The sequence below is a fragment of the Thermobia domestica genome, chromosome 13 (assembly GCF_964235325.1).
Source record: "Thermobia domestica chromosome 13, izTheDome1.hap1.1, whole genome shotgun sequence".
Lineage (NCBI taxonomy): Eukaryota > Metazoa > Arthropoda > Insecta > Zygentoma > Lepismatidae > Thermobia > Thermobia domestica.
In genome coordinates this window covers 75,343,982-75,363,935 of record NC_137466.1, presented here as the reverse complement: position 1 = coordinate 75,363,935, position 19,954 = coordinate 75,343,982, and the positions used below count along the sequence as shown (strand labels likewise).

Below are 19,954 nucleotides of genomic sequence, written 5' to 3'. Positions count from 1 at the left end.
TTATTTTATTTTATTTATTTATTTTTTATATATTATTTATTTTTTTGCATATGACAGCTATATATGGCAGTGTTGTCAGAGGTAATGTTTTACATGAAATTCCTTGCATGTGCTTGTTTTTCTAGAAAATATGCTTTATAAGTCATTTTCGGTTCAATAGAATACGTAAGCTAATGAAACTAGAACACCAAACCATCCAGGTGGCTGCTTATATAATTGTCCTCTTTAAATATAAAAGAATTAAGGAAACTTTCAATATTAAAGAATAGCGGAAACATTAATAGGTTTGCAGTATAGGGGACTGTTTTCTCTGCGAAATTTCAATACTGTATTTGTAGTTTTTACGGTATTGAATCGGATTCCTTTCTGTAGCAGGGCCGCGGTGGCTCAGTGGTAGAGCGTTCACCTCTGGTGCTAGGGGTCCCGGGTTCGATCCCAGCCCCCACCAAGTGAACTTTGTGGTGGACAAACACCGTGTGCGTGGGTTTTCTCGGGGTTCTCCCGTTTCCTCCCACTTTCTTCATTCCACCATTTCATTCATTACTCATCATCACAGTTTCCTTTAGCCTAACCGGCATAACCGTGGGACGTAAAACTCAGATTTCATTTCATTTTTTCCTTTCTGTAGCAATTTCTTGACGTCTCCATTATCCCCTTCAAATCTTAACAATCGTATGTAATAAGGAAACAAATTAAGAAATGAATTATGCCTGCTGACGACTGTTACTTGTCTCAATGCCTGCTTATGACTGTTACTGGTCTCAATGCCTGCTTATGACTGTTACTGGTCTCAGTAACAGGGTTGTGGTGGATCAGAGTGACCGTGGGGCGCATTGACAATAGAACTGTTTTGCTAAGTTGTATTTTCTAAATACTAAATTACAGAGAAATTGTAAAAAATTATTTTACTTGAGCATTGTTTTAAAAAATGGAAAAGGGGATGTGGAACTACAACTTTAGATTAATCCTTATTTCGGAAATGGTTAATCTTCTGCATGTAAGGTTTAACATTTTTTGATTTTTTTTTTTTTTTTTTTTTTATTAATATGTATAATTCACGTATAGATACGTTCTTTTGTATTTATAGTATGGTCAGGAATTTTACTACTCAATTTGCATGCTTAAAGGTATAGTCCCCAACATCGCTTTACTTCATACTTTTGTTTACTCTAAAAACATTGCTTATGGACAAGACAGAACAAAGTATTGTGTTTGTGTAGAAATAATTTCAAATAGATATGAGTGTAATGCATATTTTCAATTTTTCCGTGTTGTTAATTTCGCACAATTACTTCTTATTTCAGCTGATAGCAATAGCTACTGGTGGTCGCATCGTCCCTCGATTCGAAGAATTGTCACCAGATAAATTAGGTCATGCTGGATTAGTTCGTGAACTTTCGTTTGGTACCACCAAAGATAGGATGCTAGTAATTGAAGAATGTAAGAATTCCCGCGCTGTCACTATTTTCATTCGAGGAGGGAATAAAATGGTAAGTGTGCTACTTTTTTTTCATTAATTAAAGAGTATATTTTCAAAGGCTGTAAAGATACGTAAAACGGTAAAGGATAATTCACAAACTCTGACGTTTTTCTTTCTGACAGTAAATTATAACTCGTAAATTTCATGTTCATTCGTGAAATTATGTTCTTTAATTCCACCAAAACTTAATCAGATTTGGGAGTACCCCAATCATACCAGTGATGGCATTATTGAACTTCGTATAGGTGCCTTCCATTCCAACTCAGGCAAAAAAAAAAAAAAAAAAAAAAAAAAATCCCATCACTATCTCAGATATTGTTGAAACTTTTTTTTTATAGCAACTAGACATGTTTTTAAGAGACCCATATTTTTTTCTTTTGTCGAAAAATATTTTTCCGCCAAGTAGTGGGCCACCAAAGACGGGGAGTACAATTTATGAATTGTAAAAGACATGGAAAATCCGATCCTGGGGGGAACCGGCCCCCTAAAGTTGATGTGGGCCCCCTATTGTATTTATGAATATACAATATTTGGCATAGTTTGAATGCAATTTGTCTTAAAATCCTCATATATATATATATATATATCTTCTGCATCTGAATTCCCCCCTCCCGTCAAATTTGCAGAGAAATCGGCGCCTTTGCGCATATGTATGTAACAAATGTTGCTTTTTGCAGACTTATTAAATCTACACTTTGAATTGCAGAAGCTCGATTTTGGGGGAAGCATGAAGTTAGTTTATGGTGACCCGTTACTCCCATAAAAACTTCGCCATTTTCCGAAAGCCTTTTTTTTTTTTTTTTTTCCTCCGGAAGTTGTCGAATTCAGTTCCAGGCAACAAAACGAGAGTAATACCCGGAGTTTGTACTTGCACTATACTCACGAATTCTTCTGCGGTTTTAATACTGTGTATCTGTTTTTGCCTAAGGTTATGCCGCGTTGCCACATTCTTTACCCCCCCCCCCCCCAATACCGTCGCAGAGACCCTAGCACGGCCGGTTTCACTGCAAAAACACTGCTTTATCGGACTGTCTGCATCTCGAACATCTGAAAGCGATTTTTGAAGTGGGATGCAACACCATCAGAAATCACTGACACGGTTTGGGAAATTGTAGACACTTATTTTCACGTATTCGAACCTTTTTCTATAACCTATATTTTCGCTTTTCTTCGAGTATTTTTAGAATCTTGTCTATGGCTGTGAGTACATCGAGTCGAATCGTGTGTTTTGTCGTCGCTTATTACAACAAAACTGTCAGTTGTTCCATATTCCGGTGATAACTCTGAATTTCACTTTGCAGAATAACAGTCCAGTTTTCAACGAAGTCCACATGAAGTAATATAGAATTTGTATCTTGAAATTTTATACGGTGCTTTACGGTAGCAATTAATTCTCTTTGGATTCCCTTGATGTAGTCATGAATTACAATTCTTACAGTTAAACCAGCAATGTACGATACGATTTATTATTATTATTATTATTATTATTATTACCAAATCATTGTTTTCCCATATGGCTTACGTAACACTTTCATTTTCAACAGGATCAATAATTAGACTACACACTTATTCCTTCTACTCCAGGACATTCACCACATTCTTGAAGACAGCTGTCATTTTCTACGGATCATACTACGAAAGGAAATAGGTCACTCAAGACAGCTTCAATACGGGTTGCACTTTTGATTTGTCGCAACGCAGTAGCAGCTAACTTAAAATTTGCACAATACACACACACACACTTCCCTCGAAGGTTGCGGACTGACCCGCTTTAGTCGAATATTATAAAATTCCGAGTGACCCATTCTCAAGGGCGCCGATTTCTCTAATTGGGGGGGGGGGGGGCATTCATAAAAAAAAATATATATATATAACAATAAAAAATATATATTAAAAATATATGGGGCCCTACACGAGCTTGGGGGGCCAGGCCCCCTCGACTCCCCCCCCCCAGGACGTCGCCCTTGCCCATTCTTATGCTGCGATTGTTCTGTTTAAAATGTCTGTAAATTTCTTTGATGGAACGTGTAAGAAAATGTTTCGATTTTATTTTTTTTAATTTTTGTCCTTTTTCGATCACTGTAATGACATCGCACTTAATTGAGACTCTGCAGCATTCCAAATCATGACTGAGGTAATAGTAGTACAGGCTTTTTATGGATCATCAGAATTTATTGGATGGCCATTTTAAGTACACTTAAAATTTGTGTGTTCCGTAATCGTAATTTCCATCTCAGATTACTTCGGTTTAAGAAAATGGAGGAGTAGGGGGAGGCTCATTTTACTATTCGAGAGCTTTTTTTATCAAAATAATAAAAAAAACAGTCAAGAAAACCTTCTATTATTCATTTAATTAATGTGAACCACAAACATCATCAAATCATTGCACTTTTACTGTTTCCAGTGTTGCTAACTGACATCAAAGTTAACGAAACTTTGCTAACTTCAAAAGGCTGTAGTTAATTCATGAAGCATTGGTCGAGAATGGTATTTGGTGTGTTTATTATTCATATAAAGTTGAACCATCTGACAAAATTTCAGAATTTTAGAAGATGGTGTTTTCGAGAAAATGGCGCCCAAAAATGGCGATTTTTGAAAATTTTACAATTTCTCGAATTTTTTGCGACAAAATGGTTGTACAGGTCTTACCAACCGTGAAAACAGAATTTTAAAATTCGAATCGGAAGTGCTCGAAAAAAAAAAAATTCGCGAACTTCGACTTTTCAGATAAACTGACGTTCATTTGTTAATCTATGTACAAAAAGATGCGTATGCGCAAACCAAACTATGATAAAATATAATTTATTGATATCAATATTTACATACCAAAACAAGAATTATAATTCTACCTGTCTCCATAGCCGAATGGTGGGGCTCCGAGTTGACCATTTTCCATGTCTTCTACAATTCATAAATTGTACTCCTCGTCTTTGGTGGCCCATTACTTGACGGGAAAACTTTTTTTCAACAAAACAAAACAAAACAAAAAAAAAAAAAGGGGTCTCAAAAACATGTATAGTTGCTATATAAAAAAGTTTCAACAATATCTGAGATGGCGATGGTACATGCTCTGTCTGAATTGAGATGGAAGAAATTTAAAAAGTGCTCTTTACTATGTTAGAACTTCAGTCTTAAAAAGGAGGTAAAAGGAACCTGGAGTTCTTGGTAGGCACACATGGTGAACCATTTATACTTGGTACGCCCCTTGTAACTTTTAAACTAATATACAAAGAACGCTGAAATTTTTATACCATGCAAATATCGGCAGCTGGACATTGTTCGGTATACTCCTTGATACCACCGGAATCTTCAAAGTGATGGAGAGGAATCGATTTATCATACTGGGCAAGAATTAGAATGTGGAAGCAAACACTTGTATCATAATAGAGACAATTTACGAATGTATGTTGGGAAAGGGCAAGGGAATTACCGGGACATCTGCAAGACATTATCTGTAGTATACACTTTTCGTGTTATCGTTCTCAGAAAGAAACACTACACCATTTCTTAAAGTGTGACTAAAGCAATCGGTGGTGCAGTGGTAAAGTGCCAGACTTCCAAATGGAAAATCTTGGTTCGATTCCCCATCAAGTAGTATGATTTTTTCGCATAAAATAATGGCTGCAAACAGATTCATCTTCTGATGGAGAACTTACAAAGGAATCACTGGCGATAGTTCGAGTAAACAGTGTGTGCGTTCTACATCATACACTGCAATGATAAGTATGTTCGTATTTATATACGTCCCGCCCATCTCTCTCTCTCTTAACGTTTCCCTATCCTGTCCTTTGCATCTTTCACTCCCCCCCCTTCCCTTTCACACACACGCACCTCATTTTCCAAAGTTAAAACTGAGCAAGAGCCCGATATACCTGGTTTGGAGAATTTAATTAACTGGAAACTTTGGCGTCGTGTTTTTCGTGCTCTGGGGATGATATCTCCAGTCCTGGTCATCTCTTGACAGAAATATTGTTTAAACGTAAGGGAATAAGTAAAATCTTTTTTTATCCTCTGAGTTACCGAGTCTGTCGAATTACTGGGTCACTACGGATTTGAATCTTCGACCCAGTGGTGGTCTATAACCTAACCAACCTCATCCGACTGACACGATTATCCGTTTGAGCTCTTAGCGTGTCCGGAAGAGATGAAATCAATGCTGGATGTTCGGAACAGGTAAATCTTCGGAAAAGACTAGAAAATGTTAACCTCTTTGGTTATTTGAAAAGAAAATTTTATTTATACTATTGTGCTGCCAAAATGTCTTGAGCCGTGGCAAAAATGCGAACTAACGCTCACACCCACGAGAATATGCACAGGGCGCCCAGGTGCAGGAAACATCATTCAGATGGCCACTTCGAATACTTCTTTGCGCCCAAGTGAAATCATGTCCCTTGCCTTTGTTGAGAGGGTGCCTTCCATTTCAATTCAGGCAGAGCATGTACCATCACCATCTCAGATATTGTTGAAACTTTTTTTATAGCAACTAGACATGTTTTTAAGAGACCCATATTTTTTTGTTTTGTCGAAAAAAATTTTCCTGCCAAGTAATGGGCCATCAAAGACGGGGAGTACAATGTATGAATTGTAGAAGACATGGAAAATGGTCAATTTCGAAGCCTCACCATTCGGCTATGGAGACAGGTAGAGTTATAATTCTTGTTGTGGTATGTACATAGGGATATAAATAAACTATATTTTATTATAGTTTGGTTTGCGCATGCGTATCTTTTTGTACATAAATTAACAAATGAACGTCAATTTATCTGAAAAGTCGAAGTTTGCGAATTTTTTTCGAGCACTTCCGGTTCGAATTTTAAAATTCTGTTTTCACGGTTGGTAAGACCTAGTTACCCGCTTTCCGAAAAAAAAATTTGTATCGCTTCTGTGGTCAACCATTTTGTCGCAAAAAATTCGAGAAATTGTAAAATTTTCAAAAATCGCCATTTTTGGGCGCCATTTTCTCGAAAACACCATTTTTTAAAATTCTGAAATTTTGTCAGATGGTTCAACTTTACCTGAATAATAAACACACCAAATACCATTCTCGACCAATGCTTCATGGATTAACTGCAGCCTTTTAAAGTTAGCGAAGTTTCGCTAATTTTGATGTCACAGTTAGCAACACTGGGAACAATAAAAGTGCAATGATTTGATGATGTTTGTGGTTCATATTCATTAAATGAAGAATAAAAGGTTTTCTTGGCTGTTTTTTTTTTATTATTTTGAAGAAAGAGGCTCTCTGAAATAGTAAAATGAGCCCCCCTACTCCTCCGTTTTCTTAAACTGAAGTAATCTGAGGTGGAAATTACGATTACGAAACACACAAATTTTAAGTTTACTTGAAATGGCCATCCAATGAATTCTGATGATCTATAAAAGGCCTAAACTATTACCTCAGTAGGATTTGGAATGCTGCAGACAAAGTCTCAATTAAGTGCGATGTCATTACAGTGATCGAAAAATGACAAAAAGTTTTTAAAAAAAATCGAAACGTTTTCTTACGCATTCCAAAGAAATTTACTGAATTTTTAAACAGAACAATCCCAGCATAAAAATGGGTCACTCGGAATTTTATAGTATTCGACTAAAGTGTGTCAGTCCGCAACCTGAGAGGGAAGTGTGTGTGTGTGTGTATTGTGCAAATTTTAAGTTAGCTGCTACTGCGTTGCTACAAATCAAAGGTGCAACCTGTATTGAAGCTGTCATGAGTGACCTATTTCCTTTAGTAGTATGATCCGTAGAAAATGACAGCTGTCTTCTTCAAGAATGTGGTGAATGTCCTGGAATGGAAGAAATAAGTGTGGTGTCTAATTATTGATCCTGATGAAAATGAAAGTGGTTACGTATGCCATATGGGAGAATAATGATCTCGTTACAAAAAAAAAAAAAAAAAAAAAAAAAAAAAAAAAAACTCTGCCACTTTCTGTTTTCGTATCGTACATTGCCGGTTTAACTGTAAGAATTGTAATTCATGACTACATCAAGAAAATCCAAAGAGAATCAATTGCTATCGAAAACCACCGTATAAAATTTCAAGATACAAATTCCATTTTACTTCATGTGGACTTCGTTGAAAACTGGACTGTTATTCTGCAAAGTGAAATTCAGAGTTATCACCGAAATATGAAACAATTGACAGTTTTGTTGTAATAAACGACGATAAAACACACGATTCGGCTCATGTACTCATAGTCATAGACAAGATTCTAAACATACTCGAAGAAAAGCGAAAATATATTTTATAGAAAAAGGTTTGAATACGTGAAAATAGGTGTCTACAATTTCCCAAACCGTGTCAGTGATTTCTGATGGTGCTGCATCCCACTTTAAAAATCGCTTTCAGATGTTCGAGATGCAGACAGGTCCGATAAAGCAGTGTTTTTGCAGTGAAACCGGCCATGCATGGGTCTCTGTGACGCTAGTGGGGAAGGGGGGGGGGGCAAAGAATGTGGCAACGCGCCATAGATTTAGGCTAAAACAGATACACAGTATTAAAACCGCAGAAGAAAAAAATGAAATGAAATCTGTAAGTTTTACGTTCCACGGTTATGCCGGTTAGGCTAAAGGAGACGGTGATTATGAGAAATGAATGAAATGGTGGAATGCAGAACGGCACGAGCTGAGATTGAACCAGGGACGCCAAGCACCGGAAGTGAACGCTCTACCACTGAGCCACCGCGTCCCCACTAAAACCACAGGAGAATTCGTGAGTATAGTGCAAGTACAAACTCCGGGTATTACTCTCGTTTTGTTACCTGGAACTGAATTCGACGACTTCCGGAAGAAAAAAGGGAAAGTATGCGACCGGTAACTGGTATTCAACGAAGTTATCTTTGGCTTTCGGATGATTGCGAAGTTTTTATGGCAGTAACGGGTCACCATGAACTAACTTCATACTTCCCCCAAAATCGAACTTTTGCAATTCAAAGTGTAGATTTAAGAAATCTGCAAAAAGGAACTTTTGTTATACATATATGTATGATAACCAATGGTGCGTAGCAGAAATATTATGAATAAATCATGAATTACGTGAAGTTTAAGTGCTGTTTATGCTTCCACATGAACCTTCAGCAGGGTACAGGTTTCCAGAAGAGCATAAGAGAAGTGAAAATAAGTGTTTTGTGACTATCGACAATGTGCTACGCAGGGGCGGATCCAGGACAGACTTCTGGGAGAGGGGGGGGGGGATTGTAATACTGCTACTTAGAGCTACTTTTAAGAGCTCCAAACTCTGGGATGGGTTTTATTTATATATAAATAAGAAAGTTTCTTCTTCTGGGGAGGGGCGGCAAGATCCTAGATCCACTCCTGGATGAGTTATGAGTGAACCAACATCTATCGGAGCATCTGCACGGTTACATGCTATTAGCAAAGAAGACAACAACCAAGCAAATGATTGGTCAAAAAAAAAAAAAAAAAAAGTGACATTTTGTTTCCGAAGACCATTTTAAGTAAGTGAACTTGAAATTTGTGTGTTTCGTAATCGTAATTTCCACCTCAGATTACTTCAGTTTAAGAAAACTGAGGAGTAGAGGGAGGCTCATTTTACTATTTCAGAGAGCCTTTTTAATCAAAATAATAAAAAAAAAAAAACAGCCAAGAAAACCATTTATTCTTCATTTAATGAATGTGAACCACAAACATCATCAAATCATTGCACTTTCATTGTTCCCAGTGTTGCTAACTGTGACATCAAAATTAGCGAAACTTCGCTAACTTTAAAAGGCTGCAGTCAATCCATGAAGCATTGGTCGAGAATGGTATTTGGTGTGTTTATTATTCAGGTAAAGTTGAACCATCTGACAAAATTTCAGAATTTTAAAAAATGGTGTTTTCGAGAAAATGGCGCCCAAAAATGGCGATTTTTGAAAATTTTACAATTTCTCGAATTTTTTGCGACAAAATGGTTGACCACAGAAGCGATACAAAATTTTTTTCGGAAAGCGGGTAACTAGGTCTTACCAATCGTGAAAACAGAATTTTAAAATTCGAACCGGAAGTGCTCGAAAAAAATTCGCAAACTTCGACTTTTCAGATAAATTGACGTTCATTTGTTAATTTATGGACAAAAAGATACGCATGCGCAAACCAAACTATAATAAAATATAATTTATTTATATCTCTATGTACATACTACAACAAGAATTATAACTCTACCTGTCTCCATAGCCGAATGGTGAGGCTCCGAAATTGACCATTTTCCATGTTTTCTACAATTCATAAATTGTACTCCCCGTCTTTGATGGTCCATTACTTGGCGGGAAAATTTTTTTCGACAAAACAAAAAAATATGGGTCTCTTAAAAACATGTCTAGTTGCTATAAAAAAAAGTTTCAACAATATCTGAGATGGTGATGGTACAATTTTATATTTTTTTGCCTGAGTTGAAATGGAAGGCACCAGAGGCGTATTTCATTCCCAAAGTTGCAATAATTAACTGTTGCTCTAGTCGTTGTCATGGTTCGACTTGTTCCACTTAACTATACCTACGGTAAGTTGGTGACTGTTTCCATCATATCAATGTGTCTCTCTGGCTCCCTATGGTCTATCTACCTCTGATATCACACAGTTTCAGAGATATACAGGGTGAACCACAAGACACGTCACAGTAGGGTATGAAAGTAGAGATTGGCAGACCACCAGTGAGCCTAAGAGGGACATTGGTATGTTGGAAACAGTCACCAGCGAAACGTAGGTATAAAGATCAGGTAGATGACAGGGACTTACGTCCCCAAGTTCATTAAAACATTGGTAAGACCTAATACATCAAAATTGTATTGCAATTACATTTGTACGTTATTCATTGTTGTAGCAGTGACGTCATGAATTTATTACATACATTGTTAATTGTTAATTCTTAAATTTCAGATAATAGAAGAGGCGAAACGAAGTATTCACGATGCCTTATGCGTGGTGAGAAATTTGGTGCAGGATGACCGAATAGTTTATGGTGGTGGCGCCGCAGAGATTTCATGCGCTGTAGCAGTATCTCAGGAGGCAGATAAAGTAAGAGCTATTCACTAGTATTAACATTACGATATAACAGACAGAAAACAAAATGTTCTGTTTGGAGGGGTGAGTTCAAATATAAAATTTATATAGGCAGGTATTGCTTCGACATTGAAAGATTATGTAACATGGATTTCTGTATAGACCATTCACTCTTGTTCTTTAAATAAAATTCATCGTATATGAGTCTTATGTTAACGTTCTTCAGAATACAGAGTTCTGCTGCTTGTCTCATTTCCTCATGTTACTCATGGTCTCAAGAAAAGCATGCTTTAAGTCAGTCGCAGTTACCGGACATAGTAATAGTAGTGTAAATCTACACTTCTTGAATACACAGCCATTATTTGAAATGAAGTTAGAAAACAAATTTAGTTCCGAAAAATCCTGCGTAGTAGACTATTTAAAGGAAAGTAAACCGCTGCTCTATATGAACTATACAATATTCAATCACCATTCACAACTCCGCACGAAACATGTAGGGGACAGAAGTCGAAGAATGGAAAGTGTGAATTTTAATAATGTGGTAGCTATGAGATATTAGTAGTCGAGCTGCTACGAAACTTTCTTCGAATACAAATAACGAAGTTCTTGTTATAGTTATAGTATATATAATATAGTTCTTTGTATATTTTAACGTTGTTTTAACATTTTCTGTCTTAATTTGTAATAAACTTATATATATATATATATATATATATATATATATATATAAGAGAGAGAGAGAAAGAGAGAGATCTGGAGGTTCAAAGTGTATCAAGCACAAGAAAATGATAGAAGAATATTGCTTGGCATTGTCTGGCAACATTGGTATCCATGTTTGTTTTCTGCTGTGGAACACCCCTTCACCCTCGTTACTCCGGAGTATATCCGCAAAACATTTGCGAGAACTTCGCGCAGAATTCAGCTGTGTTACAACATGGATGGTGATCATACCGATGTTTGACTTAAGACTCTTTAAGACTTCAAGGTAACCGTGTATAGACACAAGAGGTTGTTCAGTCTACATTTGGCCAATTTCGACTTACCTAAAAATTTAGAAGAATCCATGGTGCCAGGTCCGTAAGTGCTCAAATGTGTTTCCCTTGGTTCCTAACAATAGCCCGACAGCGTAATTTCCACTGTAATAGGCTTCTCTGAAGAACTGGGAGGGGAATCTTGTCCCATTCCCTTTGCACAGCTTTCCAAAGTCCTTCCACAGTTGTCACATGCCATTTTCCCAAAGCCCGCTTCAGCAATCCAAATCCACAATAGTCCATAGGACTTGCATCTGGAGATTTAACAGGTACCTCATTAAAAGGTATCACCTGCGTACCACTTGGCTCCTCCATCTCACTGTAGAATGCGAGGGACGATCGTGAGGTGTGTGATGAGGCCTTGTCCATGTGAATGCGCACCAGAGTGGCGTCATTTCCGTAGATTGTTGGAATCTCATGCTCGTAGATCGGCCGCATGATCTGCTCTTGAAAATACTGCGAATTTATTTTGCAGTTCTTCGCCACCCTACGAATCTTCAGTTTACCTCGGTAACAGTAGCCAGTAACGACTATGAACCCTCTTGGGAACGATTCTTTACAGACGGACCTACCTTCTGAAGTTCTTGGCGCCTTTCGGTACATGACAGCTCTCGGTTTGCCGCAGTCGGAAAGGTAAATCCATGCTTCGTCGAGCGTTACGACGTACAACCACCTTTGTTTTGCCAGATGCCGTTCGTACAGCTTCCAGGCGTTACACTTTCGTTCCTTTTGGTGGGCACCCGTGAGAAGATGGCCGCGAGCTTTCATGACTTTTTCCAGCTTGAGTTGATAGTGTAACGTCCGGCTCACAGTCCGCAAAGACACGTGAAAACGATTAGCCATACACCTTTGTGTTGGCGGATTTTCTTGCATTGCCATTTTGCGAAGTTTCCTCAGTATGGTGGAGGCGGTCTTGGTGCATTCCCGCTTCCTAGGCAACTTCGTTGATGATCCAAATGGTGGAGCTTCGTTGCCCTTGTTTTTTTTTTTTTTTTTTTTTTTTTTTATTCCACTTAAACTGATGTTGCAACCATTCTCCTTGCACTGTTTTCTAATGACAGAAACACTAAAGTAAACGTCATAAAGAGCCGCAACATTGCCTTCCCAAAACCGGCTTAGTTTGGGCGGCATTTTGGTCACAGAGCGTAAACCCTCATACTTGGAAACAAATTTAACACAACACTCACAACAATGGTCCTGTTTTGTGCGTTATTGTCGTCCGCGCGGAAAAACAACTCCGTTCCCAGGAAGCCACTGCACAATACTGCAGGACTCCACGAGCCAGATCGGGTGAGTGCATTCTGCCCGGGAGGGGGAAGGAACGAAATCGGCCAAACGTAGGCTGAACAATCTCTATACTGTCGACCGTTCCATACAGCCTGGCTGCTGAAAGGGACGTTAAACTCAAAATCAACTCAACTCAACTATACTGTTGAAACTAAGGGGAGGGGATACACCCACTTCCGGACCACCCTATATGTAAATAAGTGTATATATTTGATAAATTGAAATGTTGCAGGTAATCTACTAATTCAGGGCTTATAGTGAGTCACTTTTTTTTTTTTTTTAACTAAAAGTTACTTTTTTTTTTTCAAATTTGTCACTAAAAATTACTTTTTCGTGTTATTTATGTTTTGCATTGGTAGTTTCCTAAGAAAAATGCAGAAAAAATAAATAGAAAAAGGCAGAAACTTGTTACTTATTACTCTTCTGAAGCTTCAGTACTTGCTGCCAAATGTAAAACAATCAGCTTTATTCTCACTTCAGCTTTTATTCTTTCTAAAGTACAGTGGATGGTTGGTGGATGCTTAAGCTGTCAAGGTGGGGTTGAGAACCCTTCTGTGTCTATTCTTTTTTCTGTCATAATACTCTTTTAGTTTTCTCTCGTAATAGTTAACGCTTCGCTCAACTTTGTGTGTGTGTGTGTTTGTGTGGTTCGTCTTGTGTTACGCTTCTTGTATGTTCTTCGTAAGAGTAGGTGATGAATATTTCACGCTTTGAGAGCTCTCAATGCGAAGTTAAATATAATATCTGGAATGAAGACATTCGGAAATAGGCCAGAACTGGTTCCACTTATTCAGAAGCTTCTTACATCTGCTAAGTCTGCTTACCGTAACTACAAAGCATACTTAGAAAACCTAATAAAGGAGGAAGCTCAAAAAGAAGTAAAGAAGAAAAGATTAAACAAAACAATAAACAGAGAGAGGTGATGGAGAAATTGACAGGGAAAAAGGGGCATGATGAGATTTTGGTCACTTTTTCATGTGCGTTTGGTCTCTCTTCAACTATTTACAAGAGACCAGACCACTATGAGCCCTGCTAATTTTATTGCACAACATTTTCTGATAAAATATTCCGCATATAGATCTGAATCGATGATAGCTTCGGAGTGATGTTTCAATGTTCAGTGTTTAGTAGGAAAATTCCCCGCAGATCTCGGACATTTGCTTCTACAGTGTTGTCAATGGAACAAAGTTTGTTCATATTTAAATCTTTTACCTTTAATTTCAATATTTTACGTTTGCGAATTATATGTGTCACTAATCTTTTCGCCTGTTAAAAGCTTCAGAAATTTCGAATAAATGTAAAGATAACTGGTATTTTCGACAAAACTACAATTACTTAGATGAGATTCCCCGCTCCTCCTCACAGCTTTCAAGTTTCTTAGTGTGTTAGTATAAGAATACACAAAAGAATTTAAAAGCTAGATGTTTTTTAAGGTTGAAAGTTTCATCGTCAGAGTGCAGTAAAGAGAGTAAAAAGTATATTGGACAAAAGAAAAAGTAGAATGACGTCTCTTTCATGTTGAATGTTGTTCATATCACTCAATATAGGTGATGATAATATATTATTTCTTTTATCCTTTTTCTTTCCTTATTCTGATAACGAGACCTTTTATGTTGAAAGTTCATTGTCTTTGAGTAATATTTCAGTGTTTTTGTATATGTAAACGCCTTGTGTTTTACTGTTCTGCCCATGCCGAGAGTCGTGTTATATATCACACGAATTTTGAAAGGATCAGTCAGAGTAAGAAGAGGTGAGAGGTGGAATTTATTTATTTTGGACCGTCTGAGAAGTTTTTAACACTGTAACGACTATTATGTTCGCTGCTCATTACTGACGGCGGGTCCAATGGACTCGTCACGGCTTGTAGCGTTTTTTCTCGAGTCAAAGTTCAAGTAAAATGACATTAATTGTTTTTAACAATTTGAATATTTTTATTGGTGAATTCTAACTAAATTTTCTTGCTTATAACTAGTATTTACAATCATTCAACGTGCTTCTTAGCCTTGGTTACTAATTAGCATCCACTAACATTTGTTAAACAGAACCTTTGAATGTTCGTTACACACATTTTTCTTACATTTGGAGCACACTGTTTTGCTTTTCCTATCGAGTTTCGATGGACAAATGTGACATCTCTTCTTACAATTCTTGTTGGGAATATGAATGTCCTCTTCATTTGCACATCCTGCAGCTCCCTCCTCACCTATTAGCTGAGTACTGTTTTCCTAAGTACTGTAAGAATCATCATCATTTTCCAGATCTTGCGCCTAATTCTTCGGGATGCACTGTTTGGTATATAATAAAAGCATTCAGTGCACTGATGTCTATCATGTTATAGAATATGATCATTGGCCATCGGCGAGTTTTTCTTTTCCCTGAATAATTGAGCACCATTTGATCCAGTTTATCGACCCCAAACTTTGTCTCGTTGTATGTAGTTATAACTACTGCTTATTTTTTTTTTTTTTTTTTTTTTCTTTGCAGTGGAATTGTCTATTTTTGGCTGTTCATGAAGTGAACTTAGCATAATTACTACTTTATTTCTTTTGGGACAGTAGGAAGCTAGCATAAGTTCATCTTGAAAACCGAATAAAGTGGAATTGCATTCTCTTCATTTCGAGGACACAAACTCCGGAGGCAATTCTGGCTTGTTTTTTCACATCGTTCCGACAAGTGTAAGCTTTCTCTCATGTAGATCCCTGGCAAGATGAACACTAGTGAAGAAATTGTCGCATGTAATATTTTTCCACTTCCTTCTATTTCCTTTACCAATTCTTTCACAGCTCTTTCACCTTGATTCATCTCTTTCTTTTCTCCAATTTCTTTTCCGTTGTATATTTGAGCCTTCCAAACATACGCTGTTTCAGAATCACAAATCAACCACAACTTAATTCCATATTTTCCAGGTTTTGATGGCATGTACTGTCAAAAGGGCAACGTCCTTTGAAAGTAACGAGCTGTTCATCCACAGTCACACAACCTGGAACATATGCCTCCCTAAGATACACTGTTCAAGACTCAAATACGTCCCTGATAGGCTCCAGCTTATCTGATAATTTGTTTTCTTTCCTCTGCGTAGTCAAAGTGCATCACTCTTGTTATTGCCTTGAATCCGTCACGACTCATTATTTGAGAAAAAATTGCAAGCCCGTTATTTTTACTATACATTTCACTCAGATCTTCGTTCTTGGACTTGAATACACCGATAAGAATCACCTCTCCAATATATTTCTTCAACTCTTCTATCGTCAGCTCTTCCCATACACAAGATGGCCTTATTCGTCCAAGAGCAAATTTTCTTCAAAAGTGGGTCTCGAAAAAAGAAAAGTAGATGCAGGAGTTTCACATCTTCGTTCTGCCCATTTTGTTGGTCCTTGGATCTCTTTGATAATATTACATGCTTTCAGTCTTCCCTTTGTGCTAGTTACTGGTTTTGAGCACCAAATTTCTTCATTATTCCTCGAAATATACCATCTGCTTTCTGCGGTACTTGTTGCTTCCTCCAATAACACTTCTTCATACGATTCGGTTTCTCCATTGTCTAAGGTATCTGTTTCTTCTTCCACTTGCATATCCTCTAGGTTACAGGTTGATATCTCAACTGCGTCTTGTTCACCATCATCACTTGACAGAAGAGTCAGAATCTTCTGAGCTTTCCAGTTCTTTTAAAAGTATACCTCGCACTTCTTTTGTAGAGAGTCCCTTTGTATGTCGAACGAGAGACATTTTTATATAGTCACTTTTTCCAACTACTCGTAACGCACACTTCACAAATTGTCGCACATGAAAACCTTGAATCCACAAGAAATATTGTGGGCATCTAATACATTTCTCTACATTCCTCAGTATAACACTCAGGCCGTAATCATTCTACTAGGTACTGAAACATTTCTAGTGGTATTAAGTACTAAACACGAAGTAAATCTTCTGCGGGAGTAGTCTTTTGAATTGCAAAACAGAGTACTACCTAATTATTACACCTAATATTTTAGAATTCAACCTGGAATAATAGTAAAAAAGTAGTTTTCAATACTGAATGCGTAAGTAACACGTTCCTTCAAAATGGGTTGGCATGTGTCCCGTATGTACAAGACTCCATCTGTTATCTACTTTTGTAATTCTACAGATAAGTAATAAAGAAAAAGGAACACTTAATTCGAAGTAAAATAAATAGGTTCCAATAGAACAACACATGATCGAATATTACATGTTGAGTGTTGACTCGTTTTATCTTTCTGCGTATATGCTATTTACGCAATAAATAGAAAAAGTTATACTCTACACCTTATATTCGTAAAATGTGGAGACAGTTTCCACGAAGGAAGTCATTCAGATACATATTTTCCGCAGAAAGAAACAAACTACATATAAATAATATGGTCGTCCGTCCGTAAAGGGACTCATCCATAATTGTGACGAAACTAATTGAAATTGAAAACAAGCAAAACAGAATCTTGATTGTCTTTAAAAATGATGAAAAGTCGCGGGCGCTGTGGTCGCTAGGTTGTGGTGTTAAAATATAAAATAATAATAAAAAAATTGAATTCGGGTCTAACGGACCCGTCCGTCGTTATAGGGTTAAATAAATAGAATACGAATCTAAATTGCTTTCATAATTTTATTTATCCCTAAATGAGTGGACTGATAGGGGAATGAATTGAATATGTAAGACACACGAAAGAGAGAGGAAAATGTGAACCACTGAATTGAAGGGTTTATGATTGAGTTTCTAGCGTCTAATTTCCCGAGCCAGAAGATTGTTTCTTTTAAATATGCATTACAAGTCATAATGTTAATAAAAGCCTTAGGTGTGCATTGATAATGTAAAAACGTATTAACGAAATCAAAGTACTCGAAACATTAGTTTATACCATGCCATCTATCTTGCTGGGAAATTTCAGGGAATGCATTACGGAGCGTTTCACGTAGTATATTAAATGTTTGTTCCACTTTGTGATTAATAACCTGTGTGTGATTAATTTATGAGGTCTTTTATCCTTCAAGCGCATTGATTATGCATCTTGCAGTATACTGAAAGATGTATGACGAGGTGCGCAAGATTAATATTACACTCTGAACCATTGGGAAGATAACTGTCAGTGGACTTCACATACTGATGTGAGTGAGACATGAAAAGTAAGAAACACAAAATTTGTTTGAGAATGTAGGAGGGAAGCACAATTAGTAGGAAACAATCATATGATTTGATGAGAAGATTGTGTTGACTCACTCGAAAGGAGAGAGAAAAAGATTGTCTTTATCAGTATAAGTGCTCGTCAGATCAGTGTTAGATAAGTTACTTGTTGTAACTTGAAAATCATCCCTTCAGTTTTGTTCTGCACCATCTCTAAAGGACTAACGCTATGTACCATAACATTTTTTCTCTGTTATTACTAACATTATTTGGTTTTGTTATCTGTAGTACTTCTAACACGCTAATCTGCATGAAATATGTTTTGTGTAGGTCGTATAAATATAAGGGCAATGGTGGTACGTGGTTTATAGTTAGGGAATGGCATTAAATTATTAGTGACAGTAATTTGATTTTCAGATTAGACTAACAGGAATTGAGGTAATAGAATTTATGCGAATAGCAAGACAGATACTGTAAATTATCCTATGCATTAAATCTGTCAGTTCGTCTCAGATTATAGGGAAATAAGGAAGAGGAAGAAACGCGTAATAGTGTAGTACTCAAAAGAATTCAACAAAATTCCTTTTTTCTTCTGACTATTTTTTGCAACTGCTCATTGTTTCTTCTTTTCATTTGTATAATTATAACCAAAAACATTGCAATGAATATATTCGCTCATTATTTCTTCTGTATGTCAGTAAATACAATTTCTTCAATATTTATCTGAAAATCTTTAGTCAAAATTTTAGGCAGAAAAGTGGACAATGAAACTGTAGTGTAGAAAGTTCGATGAAATTGGCGGTTAGATATTCACAATTTCCAATTACTGTGCTTAGTGTGTAAATATTGTTGAAAGTTGTTTTTAGAACGCTTCATATAAATTTTGTCTTGTATGCAGCACGTTCATGTATTTTAGGCTTTTTGTGGATGTAAGTGAGCATGGAATACCGGTACATACCATCAAAATTAATTTTTCGTAGGACCTTATTCGTCATTGTATAGTCGCCAGCAAAAGTGTATAACCCCTGTCCCTAAACAGGCTGCTACGAAAATAGGATACACTTCTGAAAGTGAGTGGAGTACACATTGAAAAGAGCAGTGATTTAAAGGGCTTTTATTACGCTTCCCAGTTTTCGCTAATATCTTAGCAGACAATATAAGAATTTTTGTAAGTCTGTATGAGAAGTCACGTAAAATCAAGAAAAGGAAAAAATATATATATACTGTGAAATTCAAACAACTAATTCATGTTAATCAGGAACGAACTCGTAATTTCGTCACAAAAGTAATTAATGAAACTCAGTTACAGTAGGTGCATATGATGTGATGTATGACACACTTTTCTTTCGTTACAGATTTCTTCTCTAGAACAGTATGCTTTTAGATCTTTTGCCGAAGCCCTGGAGAGTATTCCTCTGGCACTTGCCGAAAATTCTGGCCTTTCTCCTATTCATACCTTGACAGAAATTAAAGCACGACAAGTGAAGGAGAATAATCCTGCTTTGGGCATTGATTGTATGCTGAAAGGAACAAATAGTAAGTATCTGAAATATGGAGTTCATTACATGATATATTTGGCCTATGTTGTTACTTGGGAAATCTGGCTGTAATTAAATTTTGTTCTCATACCTGCAATCTGAAATTAATACTGAGGATTAATTTAAAACCATGCTTTACTGTTCAGTTATTTCGGGCGCTTATAATTGACTTGTAAATAAGCACTAAAAATAAGAAGCGTAAAATCATAACAAAGTACATAATATCTTAATTTGATTAGGGTAGAAAATTTTCTGGCAACTGCTCTATATTTTCCGTAAGTTTGCTTCGGTTTTCATAATGTTTCTTCAGGCTTCCGTAAATGAAATATAAATGGAGTGAGATTAGTTAACAGACAAATGAATATAGAGTGTAAGTCAAATAAACCACAAATATTAAACCGTCACACGTTAAGAAAATGATACAAAAACCGAGTATGCAAGATACCAAAGAAGGACTTCGCTGTGGGATATTCTACATCAAACTTAAACGTGA

At 36.7% G+C, this 19,954-nt stretch overlaps 1 protein-coding gene across 1 annotated transcript in view; it reads left to right on the top strand.

Annotated features, from left to right (window-relative positions):
- Positions 1 to 19,954, top strand: part of CCT5 (chaperonin containing TCP1 subunit 5) — a 60,636-nt gene that overhangs the window by 33,672 nt on the left and 7,010 nt on the right. Inside the window, exons 7-9 of the mRNA XM_081735940.1 lie at positions 1,305 to 1,490; positions 10,349 to 10,486; positions 19,279 to 19,459. Of these exons, the coding sequence (XP_081592066.1) occupies positions 1,305 to 1,490; positions 10,349 to 10,486; positions 19,279 to 19,459 (505 nt within the window). The remainder of the gene's footprint in view (positions 1 to 1,304; positions 1,491 to 10,348; positions 10,487 to 19,278; positions 19,460 to 19,954) is intronic.